Source organism: Capra hircus, chromosome 11, assembly GCF_001704415.2.
Source record: "Capra hircus breed San Clemente chromosome 11, ASM170441v1, whole genome shotgun sequence".
Lineage (NCBI taxonomy): Eukaryota > Metazoa > Chordata > Mammalia > Artiodactyla > Bovidae > Capra > Capra hircus.
In genome coordinates this window covers 87,695,229-87,708,959 of record NC_030818.1, presented here as the reverse complement: position 1 = coordinate 87,708,959, position 13,731 = coordinate 87,695,229, and the positions used below count along the sequence as shown (strand labels likewise).

Below are 13,731 nucleotides of genomic sequence, written 5' to 3'. Positions count from 1 at the left end.
TCTTTTCTAGACTCAAAAGCCAAGAAGATTCTGCCCAGCAGCTTTTCTGTCCCGAGTCTTGTTGTTGTTTGTTGTTCAGCTGCTAAGTCATTTGGACTCTTTGCAACCCCATGAACTGCAGCATGCCAGGCTTTCCTGTCCTTCACCATCTCCTGGAGCTTGCCAACTCATGGTCATAGAGTTGATGATGCCATCCAACCATCTCATCCTCTGTCGTCCCCTTCTCTTGCCCTCAGTCTTGCCCAGCATCAGGTTCTTTTCCAATGAGTCAGTTCTTTCCATCAGGTGGCCAAAGTATTGGAGTTTTAGCTTCAGCATCAGTCCTTCCAGGGGGTATTCAGGATTGATCTCCTTTAGGATGGACTGGTTGGATCTCCTTGCAGTCCAAGGCTCTTCTCTTTGCTGCTCCTGAGAATAGAGTGCTGAGATGTGAGAATCCTTTCTAGCTTCAGGCTTCCGGATGGATCCCCAGGGCAGCACACGTATACTCATTGCCCGAGTCAGGAAGGAGGATGCTTGCGGGGTCCTGGGGGTCAGGCTGGGACCAGGGGCGGAGCTTTGCCTGGCTCAGCAGCTGCTGGTGACCAGTGATGAGCTGAAGGAGCAGCTGAGACCTTGCCCCTATGTCAGGGGAAGAGTTGGGGTGGGAGCGGATTTTAGAGTATGAAAGTGGCAAAGCTAGGGTCGAGGAATTTTGAGACCAAAACATAACAATTAGGAAGAAGCCATGTGGAAAGATGGCTGCTGTCTTGCTGTATTCCCCCACTGCCCCCATCTCCTTATCTGTGTCTGCTGATCAGCTGTGATGTTACCGAGGCCGCCCTTGGTCTCTGATAGCCTGTCTGCCTGTCTCTCCATGACTGACTCATTCTTCTCCTTCTGAGATTACGGACATTTGATCACTTATCAATTCTTCCTGTCAAGACATATCCAAGGGAACCCAGGAAAAGGGGAGACAGAGAAGGGGAAGACTGTTAAAGATTGCCTATGTGCTCTCGGTGTTAGATCGTACTTACTAGCAGCGATTAAGAGTCATAATTTATACTCAGATCGAGCTTGGTGTTTCAGAAAAGCCGTTTTACTTACACTTGTTAAAACTAAGTCAGAAAAGTCAGAGGATAAGAGAAAGCCCAGTGCTTGCTTGGTGCTAAGGAAAATATTTGCGTTGGGTCGCCCAGGGGTAGTTTTAATTCTTCCCGTAGATCATAATGGTTGCATTGCTGGTGAGTTGAGGCTGGAGCCACTGAGCACGACGTATGTGCAGTGAGCCCTTGGCTGTGGTTTTCACCTCTCGTGGCCAGAATGGGGATGGTTTGTTCAGCTATGGACCTGAGACTGCGGGACAGCTCTGGTACAGGCTGTCCGAGGGAGGCCCGGAGCTGGTCCTTCCTGTGCCGGGCCCAGACAGGACACCTGGGCTCCGCACACGGTTCAGGGCTCAGGCGGAGACTAGGACCAGTCATTTCCTGGACACTCATGCTGAGTCACTGTGTGTTGTTCAGGTTGCGTATGAGAGCAGGTAGACGCAAAGGGCCAGAGAAGGCAATAGCACCCCATTCCAGTACTCTTGCCTGGAAAATCCCATGGATGGAAGAGCCTGATAGGCTGCAGTCCATGGGGTCGGTGAGGGTCGGACACGACTGAGCAACTTCACTTTCACTTTTCACTTTCATGCTTTGGAGAAGGAAATGGCAACCCACTCCAGTGTTCTTGCCTGGAGAATCCCAGGGACGGGGGAGGCTGGTGGGCTACCGTCTATGGGGTTGCACAGAGTCGGACACGACTGAAGCAACTTAGCAGCAGCAGCAGATGCAAAGGGCAGGCAGAGGCTAGAGCCGGGAGTGCGGGTGGGGTGCTTTGCTAGTGGCAGTTCTGCATATGTTCATAACAGTTTCTTCTTTAAAAAAGGAAAAGCAGCTTTATGAACTGTATTGTATATCATAAAATTCACCCATTCCATTTCTACAAGTCAGAGATTTCTAGTAGCTTTACCAAGAGTGCAGCCGCCACCTCGAATCAATCTGGGGACATTTCCTCTCCCTCCCCCCCCACCGTAAGGTCCTTCCCATCCCCTCATAGTTAATCCCCATTTCACCCCCAGCTCCAGGCAACTACTGATCTACTTTCCATCTCTTTTGTAGTAATTTCGCTAATTATGTTCTAATTAGAGAAGTAATAGCTTCAATTTAGATCATTTGAGTAACCCCAGAAAGAGAAGTGGCTGGAAGGAGGGCCGGAACCCCCTTGGTGGGATCCTCTCCGGACTGCTCTTTCTAGCTTTTACCTTCCGCTGCCCCCTCCGCCCACCTGGCCAAGGTGCTTTCCCTTTTGCTCCGTCCTTTGCCGGGATGCCCTCCACCTACTCCCGCAGCAGAGTCCTCCCTGTCTTTGAAGGTCTGTCCCATGTAATCTCCCGTCAGCAAAAGATTTCCCTGATGTTGAAACTGAAAGCAATTCTCTCTTCTGAGCAATTCCATGGTGTTCTATTTATGGCTCATAAGGGTTCCGTGTGGCACATACATGCTTCATCTTCCTTACTAAACGGTGAGTCATGAGGACTGAGCTTCTGTCTAATGCGTCTTTGTCTCCCAAGCCCTCTCACCTGCTCCATCTCCCATTGCTCCCTGAGGGCCCCGTGTGCCTCCTTCATCACTGTCATCACGGCTGTGATGGCTGTTGCGTGTCACACCCACCTTGTCCCAAGTGCCCAGCGTGAAAGCTGGCCCTGTGTTTGCACATTCTTAGGTTTTTTACTCTAATGTTTAATTCTCGGGTGCTGAAGCCTAGTTTACCTCTTCTCACCTAATACCTGTCCTCACCTGACTTCTTATTTCAATTAAAAAAATAATAAATAATAATAAAGTCTTTTTTTTTCTTTTTTTGGCCACACCACACAGCTTGTGAGATTTTAGTTCCCTGACCAGGGGTTGAACCCAGGCCCTCTGCAGTGAGAGTGCAGAGTCCTAACTACTGGACTGCCAGGGAATTCCTGATAACAGTCTTAAAATAGACATGTAAACAAATTCTGGGTGCTGTTCTTCTTCCCCTCTGTGCAGAACCTTGTTTTTCTCTCATTCATGCATGCACTCACACATAATGCACCTCTCGTAGAAACACACCAGAGTTCTTCCTAGAAACACAAGTTTTAATCAGCAAGCACCTTATTCTTTTTTTCCCCCAACACACCGTGTATCTGTTTGTTCTGGTGTCTTTAGCTCAGCCTCCTGCCCTGAGCTGCTCTGACGCCCCCTCCCCAGGCCATTCCTGCTGCCCCCAGTCTTACACTGGCCTCGTCCAGGCAGCACTCAGGACTAAACAGACCTGTCTGACTCCAGCCAGGACTCTGCAGTCCAGTGGGCGAAGGGGCAGAGTCAAGGCTTAGGAACTGGAACAGTCACATTTTTTCCAAGCCCAAGTCAGCCCACCTGACTGCTCAGAACCACTGGTATCTGTACAGAGTCCAACATGTTGCATGTTGTGTGTCTTACACTTTCGTTTAATTCTTGGTGTCTACATATTTGTGAAGACTCTTGAGAGTCCCTTGGACTGCAAGGAGATCAAGCCAGTCAACCCTAAAGGAAATCAACCCTGAATGTTCATTGGGAGGACTGATGCTAAAGCTGAAACTCCAGTCCTTTGGGTACCTGATTTGAGGAGCTGAGTCATTGGAAAAGATCCTGATGCTGGGAAAGATTGAAGGCAGGAGGAAGAGAGCAGCAGAGGATGAGATGGTTGGATGGCATCACTGACTTGATGGACGTGAGTTTGAGTAGGCTCCGGGAGTTGATGATGGACAGGCAAGCCTGGCGTGCTGCAGTCCATGGGTTCGCAAAGAGTTGGACACGGCTTAATGACTAAACAACAATATATTCTTCCTCTGAGATGGCAAACATTGATTTGTTCATTTGTAGCCAGCTTTCTGCTGTCTGTAAAATAGGTGCTCGATAAATACATGGTGAATGAGTTAATGAATTCCCACATTCATAATGTGATGTTTAAAGCTATTAATGTATCTCTAGATTCTGTCTCTTATTGTTGTTCAGTTCAGTCACTCAGTCGAGTCCGACTCTTTGTCACCCCATGGACTGTAGCACGCCAGGCTTCCATGTCCTTCATCTCCCAGAGCTTGCTCAAACTCATGTCCATTGAGGCAGTGATGCCATCCAACCATCTTATCCTCTGTTGTCTCCTCCTGCCTTCAGTCTTTCCCAGCATCAGGGCCTTTTCCAATGAGTCTGTTGGCTCTTCACATCAGCTGGCCAAAGTATTGGAGCTTCAGTATCAGTCCTTCCAATGAATATTTAGTGTTGATTTCCTTTAGGATTGACTGGTTGGATCTCCTTGCAGTCCAAGGGACTCTCAAAACTCTTCTCCAACACCACAGTTCAAAAGCATCAGTTCTTCAGTGTTCATCCTTCTTTATGGTCCAACTCTCACATCCATATATGACTACTGGGAAAACCATAGCTTTGACTAGATGGACCTTGGTTGGCAAAGTGATGACTCTGCTTTTTAATATGCTGTCTAGGTTTGTCATAGCTTTTCTTCCAAAGAGCAAGCATCTTTTAATTTCATGGCTGCAGTCACCATCTGCAGTGATTTTGGAGCCCAAGAAAATTAAGTCTGTCACTGTTTTCATTATTTACCCATCTGTTTGCCATGAAGTGATGAGACTGGATGCCAGGATCTTAGCTTTTTGAATGTTGAGTTTTAAGCCAGCTTTTTCACCCACCTCTTTCATCTTTGTCAAGAGGCTCTTTAGTTCCTCTTTGCTTTCTGCTGTAAGGGTGGTGTCATCTGCATATCGGAGGTTATTGATATTTCTCCCAGCAATCTTAATTCCAGCTTGTGCTTCAACCAGCTTGGCCTTTTGCTTGATGTACTCTGCATATAAGTTAAATAAGCAGGGCTACAATATACAGCCTTGACATACTCCTTTCCCAATTTTGAACCAGTCCATTTTTCTGTGTCCTTGACCTGCGTACAGGTTTCTCAGGCGGCAGGTAAGGTGGTTTGGTATTCCCATCTCTTTAAGAATTGTCCACAATTTGTGTTTCCTACGCTAAAGTCAAAGACTTTAGTGTAGTCAGTGAAGCAGAAGTAGATGAGTGCTATGGAGAACAGAAAAGGTTGAAGCCGTCCCTTAGCATTTGTGGCATGTGTGAGCTTGATAAGACGAATGCAGGGTGGAACCTGTTAAATCCCTTAAGATATTTTAAAAAATGAAAATCCTGGGTACTTCCTCAGTGGTCCAGTGGTCAAGAATCTGCCTTCCAATGCAGGGGACAGTGATTCAGTCCCTGCTCTGGGAACTAAGATCCCACATGCCACAGGGCAACTAAGCCCAAGTGCCACAACTAAATCCTGACATAGCCAAAAATAATAATTTTTTTTTTAGAGAATATATTGGAGGATCGGTGTGGGGGTGGGCATTGCTTCCTGCTGAGCAGTTGGGATGTTAATGAAAACGATGGCAACTGAGTCATCCTCATGGACGGGCAGGTTTTGGGCATCAAGGGCACAGGGAAGATTGTGAGCTCAGGATGGAGCACGTCATCCATGAACTTAGACTCCAGGGAGCATGAAACGAGAAAGATGTCTGTTCAGCTGGACATGGGAATGAAACGTGGCAAATAAGGTTGGACTATGAGGGTCGAGATGCAGAAATAGGTTTGGATTTTACAATGGACTCATGAGAGAAACCAGACAGCTGCAAGGAAGGGGTTGGGGCGGGCAGGGGAAGTGATGCCTCAAGTCCAGAAAAGGGTCAGGGAGGTGAGAAGGCAGAGGGAGCGTGTGGATGGGTAGCAGCTGGAGAGGCTGGAGCCCCAGGAGGCAGGCTGAGTGCCGAGCTGGTGGGTGGAGACATGGGACACGCGTTGGGAAATCCAGGCGCACTCGGTCAGGGTGAGTCACCTGTATGGCCTCACTTTAGACTCAGGTTTTCAGTATTTAAATCCGAACTCTCCAGGCTGATCCTGGCAAGTCATTGCTGAGGGCGTTGTGCCTCTGCTGGTGCGTGCCGAGTTGAGCCGTGCAGCCTCAGACAAAAGTTACCCCAGAAGGCATTTCGGAGATGACAGTCATGACTTGACCATTTATCTGGCAGGGGAGGTGGCTGGTGCAGGCATGGTTACACACCTTGCTAGTAGTAGTTTTCAGGTAAATTTCTTCCTCCGTTTTGAAAGTTTATATGCTGCATAGTGCATGGAAATCATATCCCACGTAGCTGTAAAAGTTGTGACGGTAGTTGGCCTTCCAGCCCAGGGTAATTCTACTAAAAGTGAAAGTTTCCTTTGTCAGGTTGTAAGAAGGAAGGGCCTTACACAAGGCTCCTCTCTCCGTTGACGGTCCCGTAATTTCAGAGCAGGTCTCTGAAGTGACACAGGCACCCGCCACAGTGGACCGCATGGCAGCTGTGCTGACTTGGGGAGTGTGTGCGAGGGAGGGTGAGGACGGAGAACCTCAGCTTTCTTTTCCCTGGGGAGGGACTGTCATCGGGTTGAGAACCCAGGGACTCTGCGCCTTGAGCTTTCTTGCTCACTGAAGCTTGGTGTCTTCAAATTGGCTCACAGCTGAGTGACCGGCAGGGTCAGGCGACGAGTGTGTCAGGAGGCTTTGGTTCTCCTCGATTTAATCCATAGTGACAACTTGCTAAGCCACCATCTCTTGCCTTCTTGCTTCAGGGGGAAGAACAGGGGACCTCGAGACCACTTGTCCCTCCTTTTCTCACTTACACCTGCTTTCTCCAGACACCCCCCACCCCCTCAGTGCTTGTTCACTCTCACTCTCTCACACATGTTCTCTTTTAGTTTCCTTTGTTGGGGGCCATGCTGTGGAGACTGGGGGGGACTGTGGACCCCCAGAACTGACCAGAGCCACAGCCCCAGGGCATGGATGGAGCTGTGAGAGGAGGAAGTGTTGGGCTCCCGTTCCTGGATCTTTAAAGTGCTTCTGTCATTGACTCTTTTTTTCCATCATTGTAATGGTTATCTTTCCACAGACTTCATAGCCCAGTAATAGGTTAATATTTTGTGAAATATAAACAGATATAGACTTTTCACTGTTAGGTTTTCATTCATAAGATGACATCGTTACAGAGAATGTTAAGAATGATGGGGTTTTAGGGAAAGTTTATTACCACGTGTTCTCTTAACCTCCTTACTGTCCTTGCTTTAGATTAAAAAGGAAATGGAATGAGAATATTTTTATGGTTTTTTTTTTTTTTGTCTTTTAGATTCAGAACATGAACAACATAATCTCCTTCCCTCTGGACAGTTTGCTGAAGGGGGACCTGAAAGGAGTGAAAGGGGTACGACCTGCGGAGTCCTGTCTGGGGGGTGGTGGTCTAAGGACAGCATCACGGTCTCGCTGGCCCGTCCGGGCAGATACCCCTCGGGCCTTCCTGAACTGGCGGGACAACTCCGTGCCACCTCAGGCTCCCTTGACTGGCCACCTTGGCACCACCATTCAGCCCTAACGGTGGTGACCCATGGCTTTCTCAGTCGTCCCGCTGGTGCTTGAGATGTGGGAGGGAAAAAAACAGGAAATTATGAACAACAATGGGCTCGGCTGGTGGATCAGGGAAGCCTGTGTGCAGTCTGGTTTTCCAGCTAGTCTGGCCCTGACTGGCCCCTGTACAGGTCCCTTGCAGGGACGTGGTCTCCCCACTGGGAGATCAGCACCAGCAAGGCCTGAGCCACCTTCATTTTTCTATCCTGCAAAGGGCGCCCATCATTGAGGCCTCACCAGCCTCCCATAAACCCTCGAGCCGTGATCTGTGTCCTGAGCACGTGTGTGTAGGGCTCGAGTGCAGTGTGGGGCCAGGTGCTGAGCAGAAAGTTACTCGTGCATATCTCTGGCACAGACAGGTGTGTGAGACAAAAGGGAGACAACCGTGCCCCAGTCCTTAGGAGGCCGAGTTCTCTGATCCCCAGCAGCCTCCGCAAGGCCAACGTGGCTGACCCGGGGTCTCTGCAGAGGCAAACCATGCACGGAGAGCTGTCGGGGCGGGGGAGTCTGGCTGGGTGAGCCGTTAGGAGTGAAGACACTGAGGAACGTTACTCATCGTTCCCTGGGGCCCTGAAGAACATGGCAGGGGAGGTAGGCAGTAAAATGGGAGGGTGGAGCGCACAGGGCAGGTCATGCCCCGGGGCCTGCAAGTCCGGCCTGCCTGCAGCAGCCAGACGCAGTCCTGCCCCGTGGCCTGAGCCGGTGGGAGTGGAGGTGAAGCTGATGGGGTGGACTGGCCCCCTTTCTGCAGGCTCTAGGTGCCAGGCTGTGGAGCTTGGGCCTTGTCAGAAGGCCGGAGAAGAGCCAGAATTAGAAATCCCCGCAACAAAAGGGTTTTCTCTTCCAAAAGAGCCCTGTTAAAGGGAGCATACGAAGGTGGGAACAACTTGATGGAATTTCTGGCGGCTCAGTACATTGTTAAGTCAGATTTCATCGGAGAATGTGAATCAGAATCGATCCCCTCGTAGCTCACATGGTAGAGAATCTGCCTGCAATGCAGGAGACCCGGGTTCGATTCCTGGGTCGGGAAGATCCCTCTGGAGAAGGAAATGGCGACTCACTCCAGTATTCTTGCCTGGAGAATCCCATGGACGGAGGAGCCTGGCGGGCTACACAGTCCATGGGGTCACAAAGAGTCCAACACAACTGAACGCCTAAACCATCAGGTCACAGGAGACAGTCAATGGCTTTTATGTTCTTGTTTTGGGGCCCACGTCAGGGTGTGTTGAGATTCCTGTATTAATTGAAAAAAAAAAAAGTCAGAGTCCTTTTATTTCAGAGGGATAAATACTTGCAGATTAAATGTTATGTCTATCTGGGTTTAATTTCAGAATGATTCTAGGGCAGAGGGCAGGGTCTAGGTGAAACAGGACGTGCTGACTTGATAACTCATTGTAACTGGCACATTATACAATTCTCTTCTTTCTGTGTGCCTTTTGTATATTCTATAATAAAAATTTCTTAGAAAAGAAATGCCACCACTAGTCTAATTAAAAAGCCTGTACTTAGAGCTTAGGCTTTTTATTTTTCATGGGATCACATATGTCATTTATCACAGAAATTAATACTCCTTTCAGGGCTAGTCTTGGGAGACGTTACATTTATCTTGCCCAGAAGTTCATGATTAGTCCAGTTTAATTTATGCCTCTCTGTTTACAGGATTTGAAGAAGCCTTTTGATAAAGCTTGGAAGGACTATGAAACAAAAATGTGAGTGTTTTCGTTTTAAAAAATAAGCGTGGGTAACTTGAGCCTTTAATTTAAGATCGCGCTTTTATTGCTTAAAGGTATTGTCTGAATGAACCTTAATCCAGGAAAGAATTTACCCAGAACTGTGTTGCCCTGTTCTGCTGTGATTCTAGATATTTCCTTCTGTGCTGGCTGTCTGCCTTCCTGATGTTAACCTCTTCAGACAGGCTTCTCTTGTCCCTCCTCTTCTGTCCTATGACTGCCTGCCTGTTGTTTTCAGGAATGTTAATTGACTGCTGCTGGTTGACTGCTGCTGGTTTAGGCAGCTGTTGTAACATTTCTGATCACAGTTTCTCGATTCTTGGAGTGGAGAGGATCGAGCTAGCTAGAACTGGGTGAGCGACGGTGGGGATAATGGTTTCGGTTATTATAAATACCTGAGAAGCAGAAAATATGTTTTAATGCCTCATGCTTGCTTTGTAATGGCTGTGCATTGGGTAATAGACTTTTCTCAGTGGAAATAGAAAGTTATTTGAAGCCATCTGGGAAAGTGGGAAGTGTTCAGAAGAAAGCCTTCTCAGACGTCGCTGTTGTTGGCCAGTCGCTAAGTCCGGTCCGACTCTTGGTGACCCCGTGGACTGCAGCACGCCAGCCTCCCCAGTCGTTCACTGTCTCCTGGAATTTGCTCAGATTCACATCCATTGAGTTGGTGATGCCATCTAGTCATCTCATCCTCTGCTGCTCCATTCTCCTTTTGCCAATTTAATCTTTCCCAACATCAGGGTCTTTTCCAATGAGTCAGTCTTTTCCAAACAGGTGGCCAAAGTGTTGGAGCTTCAGCATCAGTCTTTCCAGTGAACATTCAGGGTTGATTTCCTTTAGGACTGACCGGTTTGATCTCCTTGCAGTCCAGGGGATTCTCAAGAGTTTTCTCCAGCCCTACAGTTTGAAAGCATCGATTCTTCGGTGCTCAGCGTTCCTTATGGTCCAACTCTCACATCCATACATGACTACCAGAAGAACCATAGCTTTGACTGTACGGACCTTTGTCAGCAAAATGATGTCTCTGCTTTTTAATATGCCATCTAGGTTAGTCATAGTTTTCCTTCCAAGGAGCAAATGTCATGTAATATCATGACTTGCAGTCACTGTTCACAGTGATTTTGGAGTCTAAGAAAATAAAATCTGTCACTGCTTCCACCCTTTCCCCTTCTATTCCATGAAGTGATAGGACTGGATGCCATGATCTTGGTTTCTTGAATGTTGAATTTCAGGCCAGCTTTTTCACTCTCCTTTTTCATCCTCATAAAGAGACTCCTTAGTGCCTCTTCACTTTCAGCTATAAAGGTGGTATCATCTGTCTATCTGAGGTTGTTGGTATTTCTCCTGGCAATCAGATGTAGCTACAGGTAGGTAATTGGGTTTGTTTGTTTTTACCAGCCACAGGCATCTGTTCAGAGGTGGAGGATCACAAAGCTCACACCAAGCAATACCAGATCCTTGGTGTCATCCTGTCCTAGAAATCTAAAGTTCCTGTACTCCAGATTCTGGAGTTTTTCTAACGGCGCACATTCACATATTAACACAGATTATTAAACCAGAATGCTTTGAAGGTTGCCTCAACCCACAGAGGCTCCAAACTCACTATGCTTGGCCTGTTAGCGTCCTGCATCCATGCTCCAATTCAGTTCAGTAAATAAGAAGGTGATCCAAATTCCTACTTTATAGACGGGATACCAGGCCTCGGTATTTGCTCTGGTCAGTCGCAAGGGACAATTGAGCCAAGGGCAGGACGTGGGTTTGCCCACTTCCATTCAGCTGCTGTCGCTGCCAGACTCCCAGCCCTTAGAGAAAATGCTTCTGTGCATTTCTGAACCCGGGACGGGAGGGGGTCTCTGAGGAGGATTGCTGGAGAGAGTCTTCTGGTTCTGAAAGCGAAAGGTTTGAAAGAAGAATGAGATCAAATTCTATAAACTCAAGACACACATAGATATGTTGAGGGCTCACAAAATCCCAGAATTGGAGGACAAATGAGCACCACCCTTTAAAACTCAGAGTAATTGTGGTGTTGGAGAAGGCTCTTGAGAGTCCCTTGGACTCCAAGGAGATCAAACCAGTCAATCCTAAATGAAACCAACCCTGAATATTCACTGGAAGGACTGACGTTGACGCTCCAATCCTTTGGCCACCTGATGGAAAGAGCCGACTCATTGAAAAGACCTTGATGCTGGGAAGGACTGAGGGCAGGAGGAGAAGGGGATGACAGAAGACAAGAAGGTTGGATGACCTCATTGACATCATCATGAGTTTGAGCAAACTCCAGGAGATGGTGGAGGACAGGGAAGCCTGGTGTGCTGCAGTCCATGGGGTCGTAAAGACTTAGCAACTGAAAAATAACAACAACAATCCTGGGATAAATTTTAAAATTCACTCTGTCCACTTACGTGTGAGACTAGATTATCCTGAGAGGCCCTGTGATGTGTAACAAACGGCTTTAAGACATCTTTAAAATTCCTGGCCTGCAGTTCCATACCTGACCATTTTGAGAGTGACCGACGTCTGGACTGGATGTCAGGCCCTTTGCAGTAGCGGTGGCGTCAGGGGCGCCTCGGGGCTGTGTAATTGTCCTGTGACCTCAGGGGCCTCCAGTCACACTCCCTCCTGGGGCATGAGTCATCCTGCAGCAACATCTCTACCAGGTGGTCACCTGCTACTCACCCATTCAAGTCGGTGACTGTCTACTGTGCGCCTAGTGCTGTGCTTCAAATAAAAATCAAGAATTAGAAGCTCTGTTTCTTACCTCTTCTTAAATACCCGCTCTGGGTCCAATGGGGACTCTGGACCCAGAGGAACCCATTTCATGCTGAACACTTTCTGAGGACCACGGCTTGTGTAGTGTTGGTGTCTGCCTTGGGTGCTGTCCAAAGAATCTCTGCCCTTCTCTTGGTGGTAGCCTTGACACTTCTGAGTGCTTTCTGTGGCTTTTGTTTAGTTTCCTTTTTCTCCCGAATAAAAGTCTAATTAGTATTTCAAGCCCTTCCCAACTAATGTGACTTGTAGTTACCCTGGTCCCCCGTCTCAGGACACACTCCAGAGAGGAGTCCGCTGGTACCTTTTACCACATGCTGGACTCAGGAGCATAGTCGAGCAGGAGATAAAGACAGAGGGGAATAAAGCTTAAAAACGGGAAAGGCCGTCTGTTTCCTTCTGTGACTGTGAAAGTGTTAGAGCTCAGTTGTATCCAACTCTTCGCAACCCCATGGACTATAGCTCCCCCACCCCAGGCTCCTTTCTCCATGGAATTCTCGAGACAGAAATACTGGAGTGGGTTGTCAGTTTCCTTCTTCAGGGCATCTTCCCAACCCAGGGATTGAACCCAGGTCTCCTGCATGGCAGGCAGACTCTTTACCATCTGAGCCAGCAGAGAAGTCCTCTGTGACCTTGAGCACTGTCCTAGTGGAGTTGCTTTGGAAGCATTTGCTGAGTTCAGTACTCAACAGAAAGGGCCAAGATGGACATTTGGGGGGACAATTCACATCTTTTCTTCCCAGTGAGTTCAAGTCCGTCCTGGGCTGAGGCATCTCGGGGAGCATTTGTGTCCAGGGTGGGCATCAGGATCACAGAGGGGACTCCAAGTCTAGAGGTGTCTTGACTGATTCTCTTGCTTTTCCACGTGTTAGAACCAAGATAGAAAAGGAGAAGAAGGAACACGCCAAGCTCCACGGGATGATCCGCACGGAAATCAGCGGGGCTGAGATCGCGGAGGAGATGGAGAAGGAGCGGCGCTACTTCCAGCTGCAGATGTGCGAGGTGGGCGTGCGAGGTGGGCGGGCAGGGCCCCCCAGAGGCCTCGGGGCCAGTGCTGAGGTGCTGTGGATGCTGTTGGCCACTTTCTGTCCCTCAGGGAGCCTTAGGCTCCTGGAGTGTGGGATTAGATTAATCTGACATCAACATTTATTAAAGGTAGGGAAAGACTCATTTGAAAGATGGAGGAGGAAATGGCAACCCACTCCAATATCCTTGCCTGGGAAATCCCGTGGACAGAGGAGCCTGGTGGGCTACAGTCCATGGGATGGCAAGAGTCAGATGTGACTTAGCTACTAAACAACAGAACTTGCAAGAAGGTTCTTTCTGCCTCATGCAGATCCTCCTGGAAATACTTCTCTGCTTTAAGTCAGCTAGAATACCCCCTTAAAGTGAAGTCACTTAGTCGTGTCCAACTCTTTGTGACCCCAAGGATTGTAGCCTACCAGGCCCCTCCATCCATGGAATTTTCCACTCAAGAGTACTGTAGTGAGTTGCTGTTTCCTTCTCTAGGGGATCCTCCCGACCCAGGGATCGAACCTGGGTTTCCTGCATTGCAGGCACATGCTTTACCATCTGAGCCATCAGGGAAGCCAGAATACCCCCTTAGGTGCTTTTAAGGAGGTACCAGGGCGGTGAGATCCCCTCCCCCCACAGCCATGGTTCCCTATGTGAGCGTGAGGGTCTGTTTCCAGAAGCCCCTGCCTCTGCAAGTGTCTGCCCCTCA

General features: G+C 48.6%; 1 protein-coding gene across 5 annotated transcripts in view; it reads left to right on the top strand.

Moving 5' to 3' along the window:
* The window catches only part of ASAP2 (ArfGAP with SH3 domain, ankyrin repeat and PH domain 2), a 155,734-nt gene that overhangs the window by 78,010 nt on the left and 63,993 nt on the right, over window positions 1-13,731 (top strand). For all 5 annotated transcript variants that reach the window (XM_018055681.1, XM_018055685.1, XM_018055682.1 and 2 more), the window contains exons 4-6: window positions 7,238-7,312; window positions 9,172-9,221; window positions 12,881-13,010. In XM_018055681.1, coding sequence (XP_017911170.1) covers window positions 7,238-7,312; window positions 9,172-9,221; window positions 12,881-13,010 — 255 coding nt within the window. The remainder of the gene's footprint in view (window positions 1-7,237; window positions 7,313-9,171; window positions 9,222-12,880; window positions 13,011-13,731) is intronic.